At 35.0% G+C, this 22901-nt stretch overlaps 1 protein-coding gene across 4 annotated transcripts in view; it reads right to left on the bottom strand.

Annotated features, from left to right (window-relative positions):
• TSGA10 (testis specific 10) overlaps positions 1-22901 on the bottom strand; it is a 180452-nt gene that overhangs the window by 99324 nt on the left and 58227 nt on the right. For all 4 annotated transcript variants that reach the window (XM_077749265.1, XM_077749263.1, XM_077749266.1 and 1 more), the window contains 5 exons: positions 20589-20743; positions 16741-16796; positions 15000-15168; positions 11829-11939; positions 6715-6900 (listed from right to left, as the gene is read on the bottom strand). In XM_077749265.1, coding sequence (XP_077605391.1) covers positions 6715-6900; positions 11829-11939; positions 15000-15168; positions 16741-16796; positions 20589-20743 — 677 coding nt within the window. The remainder of the gene's footprint in view (positions 1-6714; positions 6901-11828; positions 11940-14999; positions 15169-16740; positions 16797-20588; positions 20744-22901) is intronic.

The raw sequence follows: 22901 nt of genomic DNA, 5'->3' as shown, positions 1-22901 counted from the left end.
CACATGCTTTTCAAGTTTATTTGGAGTATTATCAAATATTGTGTATACTGCCACTAAGCAAGCCTTAACAGATACCAAAGAGTTAATATCATATAAGCCATATTATTTCATAATATACAACAAAACTAGATATAAAAACAGAATAATAACCTCAAGTCCCCCATGCATTGGAAATTTTAAAAATAGCTTCAGGAATCATAATTACTTTTAATATAAACGGACTAAACACTCCAATCATAAGACATAGAGTATCAGAATGGATAAGAAAATCAAGATCTATCTGTATGCTATTTACAAAAGACTCAGTTTAGACCTAAAGACACTGTAGATTGAAAGTGAGGGGATGGAGAAACATTTATCATGCAAACGAATGTCAAAGGAAAGCCAGAGAGCAATACATGTATATCAGAGAGCTACACTTTAAAACAAAGACTATAACAGAGACAAAGAAGGGCATTATATAATCATAAAGGGGACAATCTAAGAAGATATGACAATTGTAAAAATTTATACACTCAACATGAGAGCACCCAAATATATGAAACAATAACAAATGTAAAAGGAACTAATTGATAATATTAAAATAGTAGGGGACTTTACCACCCCACTTATATCAATGGACAGATCATCTAAACAGATAATAAACATGAAAACAATGACTTTGAATGACACACTGGACCAGATGGACTTAACATATATTCAGAACAGTCCATCCTAAAACAGCAGAATATTTACTCTTTTCAAGTGCACATGGAACATTCTCCAGAATAGATCACATATTTAGGTCACAAAACAGGCCTCAACAATTACAAAAAGACTGAAATCATACCATGCACCTTTTCTGACCATACTGCTATGAAACTAGAAGTCAATCGTAAGAAAAAATTTGAAAAGGCCACAAATACATTGAGGTTAGATAACATGATACTAAACAATGAATGGGTTAACCATGAAATGAAAGAAGAAATTTAAAAATACATGAAAACAAATGAAAATGAAAACACAATGGTCAAAAACCTTTGGGATGTAGCAAAAATGGTCCTAAGAGGGAAGTATATAGAAATACAGGCCAACTCATGAAGCATGAAAAACCTCAAATACCCAATCTCATCTTACACCTAAAGGAGCTAGAAAAAGAACAAATGAAGCCTAATCCAGCAGAAGGAAGAAAATAATAAAGATCAGAGGAGAGATAAAGAATACAGAAACTAAAAAAACAATAGAACATATCAATGAAACTAGGACCTGACCCTTTGTAAAAATTCATAAAATTGAAAAACCTATAGCCAGACTTACCAAAAACAAAAGAGAAAGGATCCAAACAAATAAAATCATGAATGAGAGAGGAGAAATAACAACCAAAACCACAGAAATGCAAACAATTACAAGAGAATACTATGAAAAATTATATGCAAACAAACTGGACAAACTGGACAAACTGGAAGAAGTAGATAAATTCCTAGAAACATATAAACTACCAAAACTGAAACAGGAAGAGAGAAAAAAGTTGAACACACTAATAAACAGCAAAGAAATTGAATCAGTAGTCAAAAAGAAAAAAAGAAACCCCAACAAACAAAAGTCCAGGGCCAGAAGGCTTCACAGGCAAATTCTACGAAACATTTAAAGAAGACTTAATAGCTATTCTCCTCAAACTATTCCAAAACATAAAGAAGGAAGGAAAACTTCCAAATTCATTCTATGAGGCCAGCATTACCTTGATACCGAAAATAGATAAAGACTCCGTTAAAAAGAAAACTATACGCTAATATCCCTGATCAACAGGGATGCAGACATTCTCAATAAAAGCTAGCAAAACTGAATTCAAGAATACATTAAAAAAATCATTTCACTGCCATCAAGTGGGATTTATTCCTAGGTTGTGAGGTTAGTTCAATATTCACAAATCAATCAGTGTGATGTACCACATTGATAAAAGAAAGCATAAGATCCATGCAATCATTTCAATAAATGCAGAAAAAGCATTTGACAAAGTACAACATCATTCATGATAAAAACCCTCAATAAAATAGGTTTAGAGGGAACATACCTCAACATAATAAAGGCCATATATGAAAGGCCCACAGATAATATCATCATCAATGGGGAAAAGTTCTTCCTCTACAGTCAGGAACAAGACAAGGATGTTCACTCTCACCACTGTACTAGTGCTAGTACCACTAGTACTATAAGTCCTAGTCACAGCAATCAGAAAACAAAAAGAAATAAAAGGCATCCAAATCGGCAAGTAGGGTGTAAAACTTTCACTATTTTCAGATGAAATGAGATGATATTCTATATAGAAAATCCAAAGGGTCCAACAACTGCTAGAACTGATACACAAATTAAGTAAAGTTGCAGGATATAAAATCAATGTACAGAAATTTGTTACATTTCTATACACCAATAATGAAGCAGCAGAACAAGGGGCGCCTGGGTGGCTTAGTCGGTTAAGCGTCCGACTTTCGCTTAGGTCATGATCTCACGGTTCGTGGGTTCGAGCCCCGCGTCGGGCTCTGTGCTGACTGCCAGCTCAGAGCCTGGAGCCTGTTTCAGTCTGTGACTCCCTCTCTCTCTGACCCTCCCCTGCTCACGCTCTCTCTCTCTCTAGAAATAAATAAAAAAAACCTTAAAAAAAAAAATGAAGCAGCAGAACAAGAAATTAAGGAATCAATCCCATTGTCAATTGCACCAAAAACCACAAGGTACCTAGGAATAAACCTACCAAAGAGGTGAAAGACCTGTACTTTGAAAACTATAAAACACTGATGAAAGAAATTGAAGACACAAAGAAATGGAAGGACATTCCATGTTCATAGGCTGAAAGAACAAATATTGTTATAATGTCTCTACTACCCAAAGTAATGTACAGATAAAATGCAATCCCTATCAAAATACCAATAGCATTTTTCACAGACCAAGAACAAACATTCCTAAAATTTGTATGGAATCACAAAGACTTGAATAGCCAAAGCAACCCTGAAAAAGAAAAGCAAAGCTGGAGGTATCACAGTTCCAAATTGCAAATTATACTACAGAGCTGTAGTGATCAAAACAGCATGGTACTGGCACAAAAATAGACACATAGAACAATGGAAAAGAATACAAAACCCAGAAATAAACCCACAACTAAATGGCCAATTAATCTTCAACAAAGCAGGAAAGAATGTCTAATGGGAAAAGATAGTCTCTTCAACAAATGGTGTTGGGAAGACTGGAGAGCAACATGCAAAAGAATGAAACTGGGCCAATCTCTTACACCAAACACAAAAATAAATTCAAAATGGATTAAAGACCTAACTGTGAGACCCAAAACCATCAAAATCCTAGAGGAGTATACAGACAGTAACCTCTTTGACAACAGCTGTGGCAACTTCTTTCTAGATATGTCTCCTGAGACAAGGGAAACAAAAGCAAAAAAAAAAAAATTTATTGGGACTTCATCAAAATAAAAAGCTTCTGCACAGCAAAGGAAATAATCAACAAAACTAAAAGGCAACCTATGGAACAGGAGAAGATATTTGCAAATGACAAATGATAAATGATAAAGGGTTAGTATCCAAAATCTACAAAGAACTCATCAAACTCAAAACCCAAAATATGAATAATCCAATTAAAAAATGGATAGAAGACATGAATAGACACTTGTCCAAAGAAGACATCCAGATGGCCAACAGACACATGAAACAATGCTAAACATCACTCATCCTCAGAGAAATACAAATCAAGACTACAGTGAAATATTACCTCACTCCTGCCAGAATGGCTAAAATAAAAAACACAAGCAACAGTAGATGTTGCTGAGGATGTGGAGAAAGGGGAACCCGTCCTGCACTGTTGGTGGGAATGCAAACTGGTGCAGGTACTCTGGAAAATATATGGCAGGTCCTCAAAATATTAAAAATAGAACTATCCTATGATCTAGCAATTGCACTACTGGGTATTTACCCAAAGAATATAAAATACTAATGCAAAGGGATACATGTACCCCAGTGTTTATAGGAGCATTAATTACAATAGCCAAATTATGGAAACAGTCCACTTGTCTATCAGCCAATGAATGGATAAAAGCTGTGGTATACATACACAGCGAAACATTACTCAGCCATCAAAAAGAATGAAATGTTGCCATTTGCAACAACATGGATGGAGCTAGAGAGTATTATGCTAAGTGAAATAAGTCAGTCAGAGAAGGACATATGACATGATTTCACTCATATGTGGAATTTAAGAAACAAAATAATGAGCAAAGGGGAAAAAACGAGACAGGGAGGCAAACCAAGGAACAGACTCTTGACTATAGAGAACAAACTGATGGTTACCATAGGGGAGGTGAATGGGGATCGGGGATTAAGGAGGGCACTTGTGATAAAGCACTGAGTGTTGTATGGAAGTTTTGAATCACTATATTGTACACCTGAAACAAATATTAAAATATATGTTAACTACTGCAATTTAAATAAAAACTTTGAAAAAAGAAAATAAACTAAGTGGTTAAAAATTTTGAAAAAAAATAACTTCAGTGATGAAAAATAAATCATAATTAACATAAATAAATCAGTATTGAACTACGTGATCTTTTAAACGAATGGCAATAAAAGCATTACCTCAAAACTTGTGGGATGCAGCCAAAGAACTATTTAGAAAGAAATTTCTAGCCTTAAATTCATAAAAAGAAGAAAGATGTTAAATTACAGAATGTGATAAATTTATTTTATAATTTATTTGAGAGAGTTCAATAAGGACAAACGACAGCCAAATTCATTTGGAGGAACATTAATCCCAGATATTAAGACTTAACATAAAACTATAGAAGCTCCAAGAGTTTATTATTGGCAAGCAGATAAAGTTAGGAATGGAGCAGAACAAATGGAANCAATAAACTATTTGTAAAAAAAAAAAAATGGAAACATTTTTATGACAAAGTAGACTCATAATTCAGTGAAGAAAGGATGGTGGATATCCATGTACAAAAATAAAAAACTAATCTCTATATCAAACCATATACTCAATCTCAAGTGGATTAAATATCTAAATGTAAAGGGCAAAATTTCACATACTTTTAGAATTTAAAAGAACTTTTAAAATAAATATAAGAGAATATCTTTCTAGTCTTGGAATAATAAAGGATTTCTTAAGGAAGACATATCAACAAAAACCATATGGGGAAAGACTGACAATAATTCTGACATCATCAGAATTTAAACCTTCTGTTTATAANAAGGTGGGGAGGGACAGAGAAAGGGAGAGAGAGAGAATCCCAAGCAGGCTCTGCACTGTCAGCACGAAACCCTATGTGGGGCTCAAACTCAAATCATGAGATCATGACCTGAGTCGAAATCAAGAGTCAGACTCTTAACTAAGCCACCGAGGCACCCAAACTATAATATCTTTAAAATGAATATTACCATATATAGATAATTCTGATAAGTCAATATGAAAAAGATAAATAACCCAACAGAAAAATGAGCAAAGTTTAAAAAATTCATTCAGAGAAAATTTATAGAGGAGGAATTCTGAATGGCCAAGAAACATGAAAAAATTCTCAATTTCACTTGTAATCAAGGAAACAAAACAAGAAGTATAGACAAAATTTAAAAGTCTGATAATATCAAGTATTGGTTAGTACTTGAGAAAGTAACAACTCCATGATTTCTGATGAAATGGTAAAACTTTAGAGAGCAATATGGCAATACTTCAAAGAGTTAAACCTTCCCAGTTTTTCCACTTCTAGTCATAAACCCAGAAAAATATATACCCAAGGAGAAACATAAAAGAATGTTTGTTGCAGCATTTTACTACTGAAAAAGTGAAGACAATTAAATTTCCTTTAATATGGAGATGAAGTTTTAAAAGAAAATATTTATACAATGACTATAGACACAACTGTTTAGATGTATACTTTATCAAAATAGATAAATTTCAAAATTATAATATTGAGCAAAAAAGGAAAATTACAAATGGATATCTAGAGTATCACTTAAAACCTTAAGCACAAAAAACAACATTATACATCATTTGTGGGTGATAGATACGTAGATAAAGCATAATAATATGCAAAAGAGTTATACAACTGACATGAAAGTTATTCACACCAGTCATTAGGGAGGGGCCAGGGAAAAGGATGAGGAGTTGTATCTGTAATATTTTGTTTCTTTTTTTTTAATGTTTATTTATTTTTGAAGGAGAGAGACAGAGCATGAGCAGGGGAGGGGCAGAGAGAGAGGGAGACACAGAATCCACAGCAAACTCCAGGCTCTGAGCTGTGAGAACAGGGCCTGATACAGGACTCGAACTCACAAGCTGTGTGTGAGACCATGACCTCAGCCGAAATCAGACGCCCAACCAACTGAGCCACCCAGGTGCCCCATTTTGTTTCTTTACATAAAGAGAAACTTGAAGCAACAGTGGAAATCCTTCAATCAGGGAGATGTGTAAACATGTGTTATTTATATTACTTTTTTTTTTTTTTTGCACTTTTTTGGTATGTTTGAAGTAGTTCCTAACTTTAAAAAACACTAAGGATTATTCTAGTTGTAGGGTAGATAATGGATTAGGGAAAAACGAGAGTGGGTGTTGGGAAGCAGTTAGACTACAATTCATAGTATATTTAAATAATTTAAGTGTTTGTTTCTATATTTAATTTATGGAATGCCAAACAAAACTCTTAAATATGATGTAGGATGTCCCACAAATATATTTTCCCAAACTTACCTGCTCGACCTCTCTGTTGAGAGAATCTACTTTTTCTTTTAATCTGTTGCCCTCTGCCTCTGCAGTAATAAGTTCTAATTTGAGCGTATTGTTATCTGCCTCTGCTTGACGGGCCTTATTTTCCCAGTTTTCAGCATCTTCATTGGCTTTTCGGAGTTGGTCCATAATTTGCCGGTTCTCAGATTCCTAAAAAGCAAATCTTAGGAATTACTTTAAAAGATGTAAAATGGTCAACATATGATGCAAATTAAACATTATTTGCCAGGTCACTGGAAATTTATTTGCTACAGAACCATTTGTAACATAACGTCAAGAAATCCTATCTAAACTCTCAATTTAGAAAATTGGACACCCTGTAATCAACAAAAGGGAATGGGACCAGGATCTGCTCTGCCTCCTGAGTCACACTCACCCATTGAGTAAAGTCAAGTTGTTTACTCTTGTCTTCAGAACCAGGATGAATACGTCCCTATATTTACTTCTGTTCAAACAAAATCTTTCATTACTTTCTCTCCCTATATATATGTTTACTGACTACATGATACTCTGATTTTTGAGTTCGTGCCGTGGCCAACCTTCTGTATCTGTGTATTCCTTTGTTCTGGCTGCTTTACTAGGTTGTACTGGCTACAGAACTTCTGACTGCTTACAAATCTTAAGCATCAGCCACCGATAATTCTGTTGGTTTGGCACATTTCCTGTCTAGTTCCTGCCTTTCATTCATAACCTCAGTCTTAATCTTCTCCATCATGGACTGTTCTATGATTTATGATTCACTTTTGCTTACTATTGTAAAAAAATTTTTTAATGTTTTACTTCTCAGAGAGAGAGAGACAGCGTGAACAGGGGAGGGTCAGAGAGAGAGGGACACACAGAATCCGAAACAGACTCCAAGCTGTAAGCTAGCTGTCAGCACAGAGCCTGACACAGGGCTCAAACCCACGAACTGTGAGATCATGACCTGAGCCAAAGTCAGATGCTTAACCAACTGAGCCACCCAGGCACCCCTTTTGCATACTATTTTAGTAACTTGCCTAAAATTGCTAAGAAGTAAAACAACAAACCTCTGCCAACAAACACTATTCATAAACATACAGTCATATTGGGCATACAATATAGAACCACATTTTTCAAACTTTTAAATTTTTGTAAGTTTATTTATTTTGAGAGAGACAGCGTGCATGTGCACTCAAGGGAGAGGCAGAAAGAGAGGGAGAGAGAGAATCCCAAGTAGGCTCTGCACTGTTAATGTGGAGTCTGATGCAGGGGTTGAACCCCTGAAGTGATATATCACAACCCCAGCTGAAATCAAGAGTTGGATGCTTAACTGAACTGAGCCATCCATGTGCCCCAAACCACTATCATGACAAATTGATTAAAAAGTGGGATCTTATTTCTAAAAGAATAGAATCAACTCCACAAGAAGTATGCTATATTGAGTAATCACTATGAGGCTATTTTTAAATACATATTTTAGTAATATGATTTGGCTAACTCATTCTTAGAAAGTCATTTATAATTTTGGTTATTATTTAAAAGGTACCAGACTTCTCTCTCATTAATAATACCCATTAATAGCTGGTGAATTTCTATCAGAACCATAAAGCGATCAAATTATAATACATGATGTCTCACCCTAAGAAAGCTTTCAACTCAAGAGTTAGTTTTCACAAATATGATTAACCATGAGATTGGTTAAAGATTCAATTAATATCGCCACCTTGTGGTTTGGTTACCTATAACTAATATAGAACCAACTTGCCAAGTCTGTTAACATGCATTCAAGATTCAGATATTCTCAATGTGTCTGTAGGTAGGAATTTGATGTGTCTCCCATTACTGTACCAAAAAAATCCAGCTGTGCACATAGTATGTACCTGGGAGACACATGGTACAGTATATATAAACTGAATTTTACTCCATCAATCTTCACCATCTTTAACTTTCTGTGGCACTCACTGTCTATGCTATTCTCTTAACAATGCCTTAGAGCTTTATGCTGTTGGGTGTGGATGTCCAGTCTTCTCAATAACACTCTAAATTCCTCGAAGATAGAAACCATTTTTTATACTACATTAAGTTTTCTCAAATACGAACTATTTTTTATATTAAATGTAGTTTCGTGAAACCCAGGTAACACATGGTTTAAAGCTTAAGCAGTAAAAAAGAATGACATAAATGTGTCACTCCTGGTCACCAAATTCCTGGTGTACCTCCCTCTGGGTAACCGGAAACCATATTTTCCCTTTTTTTATAACCACAAAAAGCAGCCAGAGCGGTGTGGAACCCAAGATAGGCCACATAAACAAAAAGCACAATGAGATATCACCTCACACCTGTCAAAATGGCTAAAATGAACAACTCAGGAAATAAGAGATGCCAGTGAGAATGCAGAGAAAGAGGAACCCTTTTGTACTGCTGGGAATGCAAACTGGTGCAGCCACTCTAGAAAACAATATGAAGGTTCCTCAGAAAATTAAAAATAGAACTACTGTATGACTCAGCAATTGCACGTCTAGGTATTTATCCAACGGATAAAAAAATGCTGACTCAAAGGGGCACGTGCACCCATGTTTATAATGGCACTATCAATAATAGCCAAATTATGGAAAGAGCCCAAATGCCCATCAACTGATGAATTGATAACATGTGGTATGTACACACACACACACACACACACACACACACACACACTGGAATACTATTCAGCAATGAAAAAGAATGAAATCTTGGGGCACCTGGGTGGCTCACTCGGTTAAGCATTGGACTTTGGTTCAGGTCATGATCTCATGGTTTGTGGGTTTGAGCCCCACATCAGGCTCTGTGCTGACAGCTCAGAGCCAGGAGCCTGCTTTGAATTCTGTATCTGATCCCTCCCTTGCTCATGTTCTGTCTCTCTTTGTCTCTCAAAAATAAATAAGTGTTTAAAAAATTTTTAAAGAATGAAATCTTGCCATTTGCAACAATGTGGATAGAAATAGAGTGTATTTTATGCTAAGTGAAATAAGAGAAAGACAGATATCATATGACTTCACTCATATGTGAGAAACACAACAGATGAACATAGAGAAAGGGAAGAGAAAATAAGTAAAAACAGAGAGGGAGGCAAGCCATAAGAGACTCTTAAGGACAGAGAACAGGCTGAGGGTTGCTGGACGGGAGGTTGGTGGGGAGATGCATTAAATGGGTGATAGGCATTAAGGAGGGCACTTTTGGGGATAAGCACTGTCATATGTAAGAGAGGAATCACTGGGTTCTACACCTGAAGTCAAGACTACACTGTATGTTAACTAACTTGGATTCAAAATTTTTTTAAAAGTGGAACTATTCTTTGGTATTCTCCAATTCCCTTTCAGGATCTGTTTACCTCTTTCTGGTGCTGCCCCCACTTCAGTATCCTCCACCTCTGGTCCACCACTGGGCTCATTACAATACTTCAAAGCAAAACTTGCTGCCTTTGTGCTACTTGACTGAATTATGAATACAGCCTCCCCTAAGTGATCTTCCTCTTTCTGATTTTGTTATCCTTCTGATTTATTCCTCCCCAAATCGCCCGAATGATCTTTCTAAAAGGCAATTCAAAAGACTTCTGGGTTCATGTTGTAACAAAAGCTTCCTGAAAATAGAGTTCAAACAAGTCCTTTTACCTCTGTATTATCACCTACCTATACCCTCCTCTCTAGCTACAGAACCTACTTTTTTTCCCCTTATACCTTTGTTCAGGCTGTCCCCACTGCCTGGTGTGCCATTCTGTTTCCTGGTTTTCATCTCTGGCACCTAGCATGCTACGTGCTGAATGAGTGAGTGAATGAATCAAGTGCTCAACAATTCTTAATGGACCTGTGGTTTGTTCTCTCAAGGGGCTACCAGGATCCTTCCAGTTTTGTTGTGAAATGAAATCTCATAAAAGAACTCAGAGTAGGACACTACCAGCTGAGAGAAGCCTGATGTGTGATGTCTGAAAATACAGTTCCACAATCTAAACTCCCCAATCCCTAATGGTGGAATTCCAGATAGTGTGACAGGTTAGGGAGAAAAAGGGAAGTGTCTAACACTGACTGAAATCTTACTACATTAAATGTTTAGATATTCATTAATGTATAGTGTTTTATTCCAGAATATACTTAAATAGTTCACTGTGCTAGGTCTATCTTACATACTAGGGCCTTCTTCCCAATTACCAATAGGACACTTAAGACACAATCGAGTAGCCCACATAAATTCATGTTATGAGTGAGAAGGGGGTCAGACCTATCTGACTTTGAAGCTTCCATTCAATTATAGTATTACATTGCTGGCACCTTAAGATCAAGACATGTAAGAAACTACCTGCTTTTCCAATGTAAGGCTGCAGCCTTACTCCCTAACTTGCAATTTAGGAATCCTCAGAATCTTTTCTCTCTCAAAGTCTTAAACAGTCTTATACACACTAAAAATGAATGTTCAAGAAATGTTTGTAAACTGATATTAAATGAGATGTTAAATACAACAAGAAAAACAGTTTGGGGGTGGAAAGTTCCTATTAATAGTTTGAGTGGTATGTAGGGAACACTATACCTATTACAGTAATCAAGCCAACTATATTATTTTAGATAATATTTTACCAAATGGGCACACCTAATATCCTTGGTCAAACTTTCTGTTTATTCCAGGGTTACCACACATACTCTAGACTTATTTGGTGTCATCTGATGTCTGATACAGGTGTCTGGTCAAACAGTCACTAACACAGAAGTACAGAGCAGAGCTATCCTCTCTGGTCCTAAGAAATAGATGGCCTCATGTACCCCAATGTTNAAGAGATAGCCTCACAACAGGGTAATCGATTCTGACCTGCTACACAATCAGGCAGAGCCTCTTTTGTCAAAGGTTTGTAACTGAAAACTACCGTTTTCAAATATAAGTGAGCCCAAGTTGATTCTGATCCCCTGTCCCTCAGCCAATTAGAAGTATTCATCTTATCTAGAATGGCTGAATATATAGTTAATCCATCATTGTCAATAATAAAATATTCCGTGTATTTTAAAAAGCCTTGATTCAGCTGTCCCTATGATAAATAACTTCAGCAAAATTTCATTGGTATCATGAGCAAAGAGGAAAAAATGTATACATACTTCAGACTTTAATATATTCTTCAGCTTGTTAACCTCCAAATTAGTATCTTGGACCTTCTGTTTTATGTCGTTAAGTTCATTATGTGTATCATTCAATTTTTTAGACAGGGCCTATAAAAAAAAGATAGCTAGATTTGACTATAAAAAATAAAAATAAAAACTTGCTCGATGTCAAAACCACCCTTAATTTTAAATATTTATAGTAAATATGATAAATAAAAGTTAATATACCTAATATATAAAACTCGTAACAATCAAAAACACATCAGCTCTTCATGCTTTCTAATATCACATTCTTTGCCATAAACCTTACAACTCCTTCCAGTGAGTTGAAGTGTGTTTAACCACATTTCTATCTAATCTTGCCTTCACAATTTTTTTGGCTAATTGGACAATAAACAATAGTATACAAATTGAAAGTTTGTGCTTAAAAATTGTTTATTTCTTAGGACTTTCTGCTTGCTGCTCTTAGAAATACTGCAACAATCACCATGTGAGTAAGTCTGGGTAAGGATGTGGGATAATGAGACATGTGGCCCATCACCCCACTAGGAAAAAAATAAAACGGGAAACACAAGAATCCAAATAATAATGAGCAAAGAACCCAAAAGACAATTCACAAAAAGGAAGCCCAAGTGGATAATACTTCAAAAAAAATTAAAATGTATAAGTAATCAAAAAATTTTTTAAATTTTCTAAACTTCTAAAATGTTACTAAATTTAAATAATTTTTAAAAAATTAAATGCTATTTTGTCTATCAAATTAGCAAAGAATTAAAGTTGTTCTATTAAACCAAGGAATGGGAATTTCCATGTATCTTGGAATAAACATAAATTTGCAAAAGCAAATCTGTGATCTGCTATCTACAATCTACATCAAGAGACATTTTTAAATACTGATAAAAACAGGAATGACAAGTATGTTGCTTTTTTGTTGAAGGTGGGAGATAGATGCACTAGTATTCACTACATTTGAAAATGTCCACTTAGAAAAGTTTTTTAATTTAAAAAAGAAACCTCATAAGCTTTGATTTAAAACTATTAAATATAGTAAAATTAATGAAAAGAATGTTCACTAAGGTATTATTTGTTATGGTGACAATATCTATTCACGTTAAGTGAATGATGGCACTAAGTGACAGTATCTACACAGTGGTATAGCTACATAAAACATGTATCTGTCTATGAGAAATGTTTAGAGTAATCTTTAATAACAGGAAAATGTTCATCTATATTTAATGAAAAAGTCAGGATAAAATACTTCATCCCAACTTGTTAAAAATTATGGTATTAAGGATGAAATGTTTTAAGGGTTTCTGTTTTCCAAATTTGCTCAGATATGGGTTCCTAACTTGTGATCCACCTAGGGATCCATCTTCTACCCTTGGGCCTATAACCCAAACAAAGGAAAATACTACTCTTGAACAAATGTAAATTGTTATAACACCAATTTCTTCTGATTATAAAAAATGTTTATGGGGGCGCCTGGGTGGCTTAGTCGGTTAAGCGTCCGACTTTCGCTTAGGTCATGATCTCGCGGTTCGTGGGTTCGAGCCCCGCGTCGGGCTCTGTGCTGACTGCCAGCTCAGAGCCTGGAGCCTGTTTCAGTTTGTGTCTCCCTCTCTCTCCGACCCTCCCCTGCTCACGCTGTCTCTCTCTCTCTCTCTCCTAGAAATAAATAAAAATATTTTTAAAAAAAATGTTTATGAAGTTTTAACAAAGGAAGGGAGTGCTTATGATGTCACAGTAAGCACATAATAGCAACAAGATAGGTGTCCAGTGATTATGCTAGACATTTCAATGAGTACTCTCTAGGAATATTCTCATTTGCTCTCCATTTTTACATATATAAACTGACACTCACAAAAGTTAAATGGTATGATCACATAGCCAGAGTATTCAAACTTATGAGTCTTAAGTACTCCATGCTACTGCCTTAGCATGTAAGAAAAAACATGATATAAAGTGGTATGTGGTTTTATCCCAGTTACATTAAAAAGTCCATGTAAAAAATAGTACAAAAAAATTTAAAGTACTTGAAAATCAGTAAAAAAGTATGTTAACAATGTCTAACTCTGGGTAGTAAAAATGAGAGTGTTTAATCTAGGTTTTTTTTATAAATATAAGTTATTTAGCCTATTTGCTATAGCAAATACAGAACTATAAATACAGAGTACACAAAAGTAGATCCTATAAAATCATACCTTTGTTTTTACTGCTATTCATTATTTTTTAAAAACCAAACATTTAGAATAGTTTTATATTTACATTAACATTGTGAAAATAGTACAGAGGGTCCCCATCTACTCTATACTCAGTGTCTTATTACATCAGTATGGTACATTTGTCACCATTAATGAACCAATATTGGTTGACATATTACTAACTTTAGCATATTTTACACAAATTCCTTTCATTTTTATGTAATGTGCTTTTTCTACTCCAGGATCCCATTATTCATTAACTTTTGATCAAAATATTTTAATGTCTCAGGCAATTTTTTAAAGTTAACAAAGCATCACGTCTTTTATAAGTTTATGTAAATTAAAAATATTTAACAGTTGAAAATACAGACTTCTATAATACAGACTAAATATACTGAGAGTGTCAGCAAGTTGGAGAGTCATTTAGACTGAATCATTTTAAGAGGAGATAACTTCCAAATAGAGTTTTTTAATGTTCAAATTAAAATAGTGATACTGTAAATGAAAAGAGTAGATAAATTGAAATATATTGGCTTACAGAGAGAATAATTATAAAAGGAAAATCACAGAGAATCACAGTGCTAAGGAGGACCAAAATATGTGGCATAGTCCATACATACATTCATACTTAAATAATTGTCTACTAAATGTATCTACCCCTTTCTTATAAGTTTCTGAAAGTTTTTCTCTTTGTTGATTTGTTCAAATATTTATCCTTCAGTAAAGAAGTACTCCCTAAGATTTAATAGAAATCTATTATATCACCATTCTCTCTCTCTCCTTTAATACTTCATGTCTGAGAATTTCATTTAGAAGATATGAGGCACAATCTATGTAATAGAGGTAAAAAAAAAAAAAAAAGACTGATTCCAAAGCCTGAGGTTTTCTACAAAATGAAATGAGGACTGTGCATTAGAATAAGACAAGAATTTTTCTTGGATAAGAAAGATTCCTGGAATTAGTATACCTGGTTTTCTTGTTTGGCTTTAGAACACTGTTCTTGGAGACTGTCATTCTCATGAGCCAAGATATCTCTTTCCCTGGCAATCTGAGCCAGCTCATCATTTGTTTCATCCAATTGCCGACGCATTCTGGAAATGTCTTGTTCACACATAATTAGGGCTTCAGTAGACTGTCTATTCCACAAATCAGATAGTACATAAGAGACATTTTACCAAAAACAGAATAAAAAATTCTCCTATGACAGAAGTTGGACAGTTAGCATGAAAACGTTTAATGTTTTAACCACATTTAAATTTTAAATACAGTCCATTGGGATTTCTCTATGTTTCCCACATTTCACTATAAAAAAAGGATGCTAAGTATACCTAATAGTCAATGATTTGCTAAGTTATTTCAAAAGTTCTAACATTCCAATATAAGAAAGCCTTCATTCTACCTCTAGCTGCTATAGCTTTGTCTCCTTTGCAGGTGCCCAGTCCTTGGCCCTCTTAAAAATTAATGGTTCTCAGGGCCTCCTTATTCTTCTCACCCTTCTCTCAGAAAATCCTATTCAAGAGCACCTGGGTGGCTCAGTTGGTTGAGTGTCCAACTTTGACTCACATCGTGATCTCATGAACCGAGTTCACACGTTGCATCGGGTTCTCCGTTGTCCATACAGAGCCTTCTTCAGATCTTCTGTCTTCCTCTCTGCCCCTCCTCTTTCTCTAGCTCACTCTTTCTCTCCCTCTCTCAAAAATAAGTATGTTTTAAAAATATTTTTTAAAAAAGAAAATCCTGTTCATAGCCATAACTCCCAGCTCCATCTTCAGATGATTCTGAAATCTTATCTCTAGTCTCTGCCTTTCTTAACACTCCAGACTCATATCTAACTGCTTACTAGACATATCTATAAGAAAGACTCAAAGCCTCTTCAAGTCTAGAAGAAATCATGTGTTTCCACATACTTTCATAATGTCCACTGTTCATCCCCAGCCAGAAACCTGGCATTCTCCTAGATTCTCCTCCTCACAACAAGCCCCTCACTCCTTTGTCTCCCAATCCCTCCACCCTAATCTATCATCATCACTTTGGCCTCAGTAATCTAGCACAAAAATCTCCTTAATTTTCTTTAATGATTTCTTATTGTCTAAAAGATAACATCAAGACTCGTTTGTCTATACCACAAGCCTCTGCCTATTTAGCCTTTCCTTCTATCACTTCTCTTACACTTTGAGTTCTAGCACACTTACCTACTTGTCATTCAAGAGGCTATTGAACATGATCTGGGGTTCTTTGCTATTCTTTTTACCTTGAATGTCCTTCCTATTCCTTTACTTAGCTAACATCATATTTTCTTTTGCTTCCATACACAGACTTATGCCTCCTTTCAAACATTAGAAAGTTATAACCTGAGGTGCCTGGGTGGCCCAGTCAGTTAGGCATCTGACTCTTAATATTGGCTCAGATTATATGATCTCACAGTTCATGAGTTGGAGCCCTGCGTCAGGTTACGCATTGTCAATGTGGAGCCTGCTTGGGATTTTCCCTCTGTCCCTCCCCAGCTCGCATATCTCCTCACACTCTCTCTCTCTCTCTCTCTCTCTCTCTCACACACACACACACACACTCTCTCTCTCTCTCTCAAAATAAATAAATAAAGAAAAGTTATCACCTTATACATGACACTAAGCCCCTGGTCTCCTATGATCTACCTAACACAGTATTTGGTCCCCAATAAATGTTCAAATTCTTGTTGAATGATTTACCTTGATGCCTGTTCCATCTCAGCAATAATATTCTTCATGCCTGAAATGGTCTTTTCCTTGAAAAGTAATAGAAGTATTAAATAAATATTTTAAACTATTTCTCTTAAAACTGAAGGAACAAAAAGAAAATTTCTCCTCCCTTTCTGATTCCCATTTGGTTTTAAACATTTATGTTCTATTCTTCTTTTCTACACTTTAAAACTAAATCCCAGTATATTGGTCTGAGTATTTGTACTAGATAAAAACAAGAGATTATGTTCATTAAAGACTAAACTAACATGCACTGATATGGGATCAGTATATCGAATACTTTGTTCAAATGTTTTGTGTAGTCATGCAGCCACACAAGGATCCCATAAGCACCCAGTTTTTGTCTATAAACCAGTGGTTTGGCATTGGAGTGTTGTATACTGGGAATATAAAACCCAGGAATGTGAATCACATAAGACTAATTTTAGTTCTTAGGAATAATAACTTGATCAAGTAAATTATTTATATTAGTCATTGACAATATCTTCAAAAAGCTGTTCCAACTGAATTTCTTAAAAAAGTATACTATAATTTTAGGTGTGAGCTAATAAAGAGACAAGCCTTAGGCCTACAGAAAAGTTATAAAAAAATAAACTACTGATATTCTCTCTTTTCAAGGGTGTGGTGAGAGTAGAATTAATGGAGTCAGTGAAGGCTGAAATGATCTTAATGCAACATCAATACCACTCATACACCTCCTCCTTTTAAAACTCTCATTCATCCTGAACTGGTTATAGGTAACTATACACAGATACTTAGGGCTAACATTAGACCTAAAAAAAGTATAAAGTTATTCTTTCACTAAATAACTATATTTCATCTTGCCCTTTGAATTTTCAAATCCTTAGAACCAAGTAGCAAGATAAACTAATCCCTGTATTTCCCAATGAGTCTTGTTCCTTTAGGAAGACAGTTGCATGAGTGTGTGTGTTATCTTCCTTTATTCATGTGTTCCTCTCCAGGTTATTTTTAGCTCCATTTTCCCCTTCTGATTTCCAGTAGAATGGAGCAGAATCCACATCTGGCAGTAATGGATATCAGGGTATGGTTAAAATACCTATTAGCAAAGCAGTTAAACCTCTTTAAGAAGCACAAGCCAATAAAGAGAAAATACTTAAAATGGAATATTTACACAAGGTTTAAAATATAATAATACATTTCTAAATAAATTCTGAAAAACTAATTGAACTTCTATTGTTTTAAAAACCATTACTTGATTAAGCTTTAAATATGGTTTATAAGTCTATACAGGGCTTCCCTTTATCAGTAGAAATCCATATTGAAAGTAAGATTCTCTGAGAACATTGTAAAACATCCAAGAACAACAAAATTACTGAGTAAAATCTAGTAATATATTGTCTTAGCCTCTTTTTCTCTTAATATGACCTTAATACCACCATTTCTCAAATTGTTGAAATCTATCCCATCATCTTCAATTAATATTCCTTGCACAACCTCAATATGCTTATCCAGAGATAAAGACTCAAGTTAACTATTAAAAATTCAATGTGAACAGGATGGTAATAAACTACTCACAAAAAAGAAACAAACTAAAATGTTACACAAGTAGTTCTGTCTTTTATTATTAAAAAATATGTGAACTTGCTATTGAGTTTTCTAACTTTAATTGGTAGCAAGTAGTAGAACATCTTTTAAAACTATGATTACCAGAAAAAAAAATTCCCCTTATTCACTATAATGTAGACTTTTTCCATAGCAATTTATTTCTGTAATCTCCAGATTAGACTGTTACATTACTGCTTTTCACTTAAGGGTAGTTGTAAATTCAGCTCTGAAATATCACTGTAGAGAACATCTCCTCTTTTGGATGTCTAACACTGTTTTAAAAAGTTATTTTCCCTTCAGAGGATGGATGTGTTTACATTCATGATCTTATAAGAAGTTCTCGAAATAGATTCCATATTGAAATGGACCTGCAACTCAATATTCCTTGTAAAGAAAAAAATAATGTCAGTATAGTTAGCAAAATTGAAGAAATATGAAATATTAGATATAACAGAGGTAAATGATTCAAAAATTTCTAAATAATGTTTCTAAATGTTTGTGTTTTTAAGGAAAATCACGTTGAACTATTCAACAAGTGGTCTGAATACAATGGGAAGCAAACTCCACCCACCCAAAACCCCATAAAATTAAATTAATAAAATTATTAAGGCATAATAATAAACATAACATAAAGATAAGTTAGAATTTTCAGCAAATAAATTTACTATCCCATGGATTTGGATAGCAAGATTTCAGTTGTGCTCATGATTCCCAAATCTGTTAACCTCACTTCAACTTTCTTTCTAAACTTAAAAATCCAAGAGCCTATGAATATTTCAACCATGTCCCAAAGACATGTCAATATTTTCCTCTGTAAGCCTGTTATATTTCTGTTTCCTACTTTATGCACGGGAACTATCCATGTGGTCCCTAAGTCAGAAAGCACATCTTGTCAATCTTTCTTAAAAGCTCTATTTCTCTCATGGATACTGCCACTATCCTAACACAATTCTTATCATTCTACTTGTAGCTAGTGTCCTTGTCATTACTCTCATTTTCCTGTAAACCCATCCTTTACACAGACTGACAATTACCAGAATATTTGTTTCAAAATAAAGATCTAATTGTGACATTTCATTTACATTATTTCAGTAATCCTCTATATCCATGATGATAGAGTCTAAACTCAACATTATATGTATTTCTATGATTTGTTGCTTATCCATCCCATCTCAACTTTTACCCCCCAGCCCTGCTCTCATACTGACCTTTTCCTGAAATTCTCTTATGAAAGCCACTGAGCTTTCATTGAAGCTGTTTTACCTGTCTGGATCATCCTTTCTCTCATTGTTCCCTTTCCCTGAATCTTGTCCTGGCTATTCCTAGTCATCACAGGGCAGTCCAGGCCCCATCACTTCCTGGAAGGCTCCCTAGAGATCTTCCTTCTCCCTTAATCCAATCCCCAGGGTGAATTAGATATATTTATGCCTAACTCTATTTGCATTTGTACACAAATCGCTATGGCACTTAGCACACTCCCTCAAGATAGCATGTTCATTTATCTTTCTCCCAGTTATACTACAGGCTTTTGGAAGGCATGCACACTCATCCTCAGTTTCCAACATTATTCCTGGTACATGTCAATTAACGTTTGTTGGATGGATGGATAGATAAATGAATGAATTCGATCCCTTAGAGAGGGAAAAGACCTTATTCTAATGATGCTGCCTTTGCTTAAATCATTTGTAGAAAACAGTTTAGGAACTGTCTTCAGAACTAGTTTATTAAATAGAAAAGGTAACCAATATTTCCCTGCCTTTTTGGCAACACTTTTGCTATTGTTGTCTGAACAACAAAAAATGTGGGATGGAGATGATCATCCAGCCTTATTTACCAGCTACATATGATCTATTCTCAAAGGCTGAGGATGATGTAAAAATGTGCTCCTAGTTTTGAGCACAGTTACAAAGGCAGTTTTAATGTTCTTAATGTTTACTGCTTCAGCTACCTGAAAATATAAGTTCTGATGTTCTTTTACAAAGAAGTCAGTTTCACTGCTTTATTACCATGCTTCACATTTTGATACTTGAATTAGTTATTATAGTGAATGTTAATCACAAACTGATGAGAGAAAATCAATTTTAAAATATTAGCTAGTGCATTTGAACACACAGTTCCTAAGACTATCAGGAAAAATTTCAAAATCAGATTTTATAGTTTCAGCTCTCTAGGAAAAAAATTGAGAAAATCCTATTACTTTATTCAGATTCAAGTTCAAACATTTCTTTTAAACCACAGTTCTCAGAACATACTTTCATTGCCAAACTCTCTCCAAGGGATGCAATGTTCTCAGATTTTTTATCCAAACATGCTTGAAGGCATTCCTTTTCTTTAGCCAGATCATTGAGGGTTGCACCAAGAATGCTGATTTCTTCTCTCTGGGCAATATTTTGCCTGGTAAAATTATCTATGTAATCATAAAGGCATTGTTTTAATCAAGATAATTTTTTTCCAGTTCAAGCAAATTGAAATACTTTTCAAAGTAAGTTCTCCTGTATTATGTTCAATGACTGAAAATAAGTACCATTTCCCAAATAAAAAATGGCTTTTGTTGTTAGTGACTAAAAACTAAGATGAACCATGAAATTCTAAATAACACATAAATGTAAAAGCACAATTAATACATTTAAATTAGAACAGCAAAGGAATACTCTATATTACAAGTTCTCAAAGTAGATTTACATGTATGGTGGGGGAGGAGAGGGTGTATGAACAAAATGAGTGGAATATCAAAACAAACTGTGACTTTTCTCCCTGTAATTTCCCCTCCCTTCCTCTAGCCTAGAATCACTGTTGCATATAAGTTGATAACTACAAGATCTTAATAAATATTTAATTAGGTCATTTTCAGAGTCAAATGTCTCCTGATATTCTGATTTTTCAAAAGTAGGTTTATAAAAATTCCTGGAAGAAAAAAAAAAAACCATCCCAGAAAGTCTGATTCGATTTGTGATAACACTGGCAAACCAATGTCAGTGTTGAAGACCTAACTGAACGGTATAAAATAATGGTTTTCAAGCTGTGGTTTCTCATCCAGCACCATTGGCATCATCTGGGAACTTGTCAGAAATATAAATTCTTAGGTCCTACACCAGACCTACTGAATCAGAAATTCTGAGTGGGCAGAGCAATTTATGTTTTAACAAGTATCCCTCCCAAATGATTTTAATGCATAACAAAGTCTGAGAATCACTTGAGGAAATTAGTGAAGATACAAAAGCCTTGGCCATATCTTACTTCAAGGATCCTACCTCCAGTGATGTTCATTAGCATTCCAAGTGATTCAGGCATACACCAAGTTTGAAAAACACTGTTGAGAGCTCTACAAGGGAAGCTCTCAAGATGTAAATCCTTGCCAGCAGACAACCAGTGCAGTGCTAACAGAAGTAACACCATATACCAAGAAGATGGTCTACATAATACTTGAGAATACGTCATGTCCCTTTTCCAGAGAGCACTGTCATTAAGGCAAACTGCATGTTTTAGGTGTCCTGATATTTGAGTCCATTTCCACTGGCATAACAGCTCTATTATCTCCTAGCTTTAAAAAACATTCTCAACTTCACGTCCCACTCAAGCTACCACACCATTTTTCTGCTTCTGTTAAAACATAAGCTTTAAGAGACTTCTATTCTCTCCTGTCCCTACTTCCTCATTTCCCAATCATTCCTCAACCTACTCCATCTTCCACATCCAATAGTCCATTCACACTTTTGTCAATGTAACCAAAACCTCCAGTGTGCCAAATCCAATCAATAATTTTTCATCCTCATCTTATTTTGCTTCTCAAACGTATCTGACAATTGATTACAGTCTCCTTTTAAAAATATTTTGCTCTCTTGCCTCCAAAAATAACACTCACTTCTGGGTTTTCTTCCTACTTCTTTGGCTTCTTCTTACTCAGTCCTGGATCCTCTTCTCCTCATTCTCTATATTTTCCCTAGGTAATTTTATGGTTTTAAGATATCATTTATATGCTGATGTGTCCCAAATGTATATCTCTAGTTTAGATTTCTCTTCTGAGATAAAAGCATATCTATTTAACTGGTTACCTTACATTTTTACTTAGACTTAAAATATCCGAAAATGAGTTCTTTAATATTTCTTTTTTATAGTTCTCTTGTAATATTTCCTATCTCAATTAAAAGCACCTCTACTAATCTAATTGTTTATGCCAGACATTTTTGAACTACAAAACAGAAACTTAAAAATATTGCCTGTTTACAGGGCACCTGGATGGCTTAGTTGGTTAAGTGTCTGACTTCGGCTCAGGTCATGATCTCATGGTTCATGGGTTTAAGCTCCATGTTGGGCTCTGTGCTGATAGCTCAGAGCCTGAAGCCCGCTTCAGATTCCATGTCTCCCACTCTCTCTGTCCCTCTCCTGCTTGTACTCTGTCTCTCTCTCAAAAATAAATAATAAACGTTAAAAAAATATTTTAAATATTTTGGGGCACCTGTGTGGCTGAATTGATCAAGCACCTGACTCTTGATTTCGGCTCTGGTCAGGGGATCAAGCCCCATGTACTGCTCTGTGTTGGATGTGGAGCCTGCTTAAGATTCTCT

The sequence above is a fragment of the Crocuta crocuta genome, unplaced genomic scaffold (assembly GCF_008692635.1).
Source record: "Crocuta crocuta isolate KB4526 unplaced genomic scaffold, BGI_CrCroc_1.0 scaffold118, whole genome shotgun sequence".
In the NCBI taxonomy this organism is placed as follows: Eukaryota; Metazoa; Chordata; class Mammalia; order Carnivora; family Hyaenidae; genus Crocuta; species Crocuta crocuta.
This window is presented reverse-complemented; position numbering and strand designations above follow the sequence as displayed.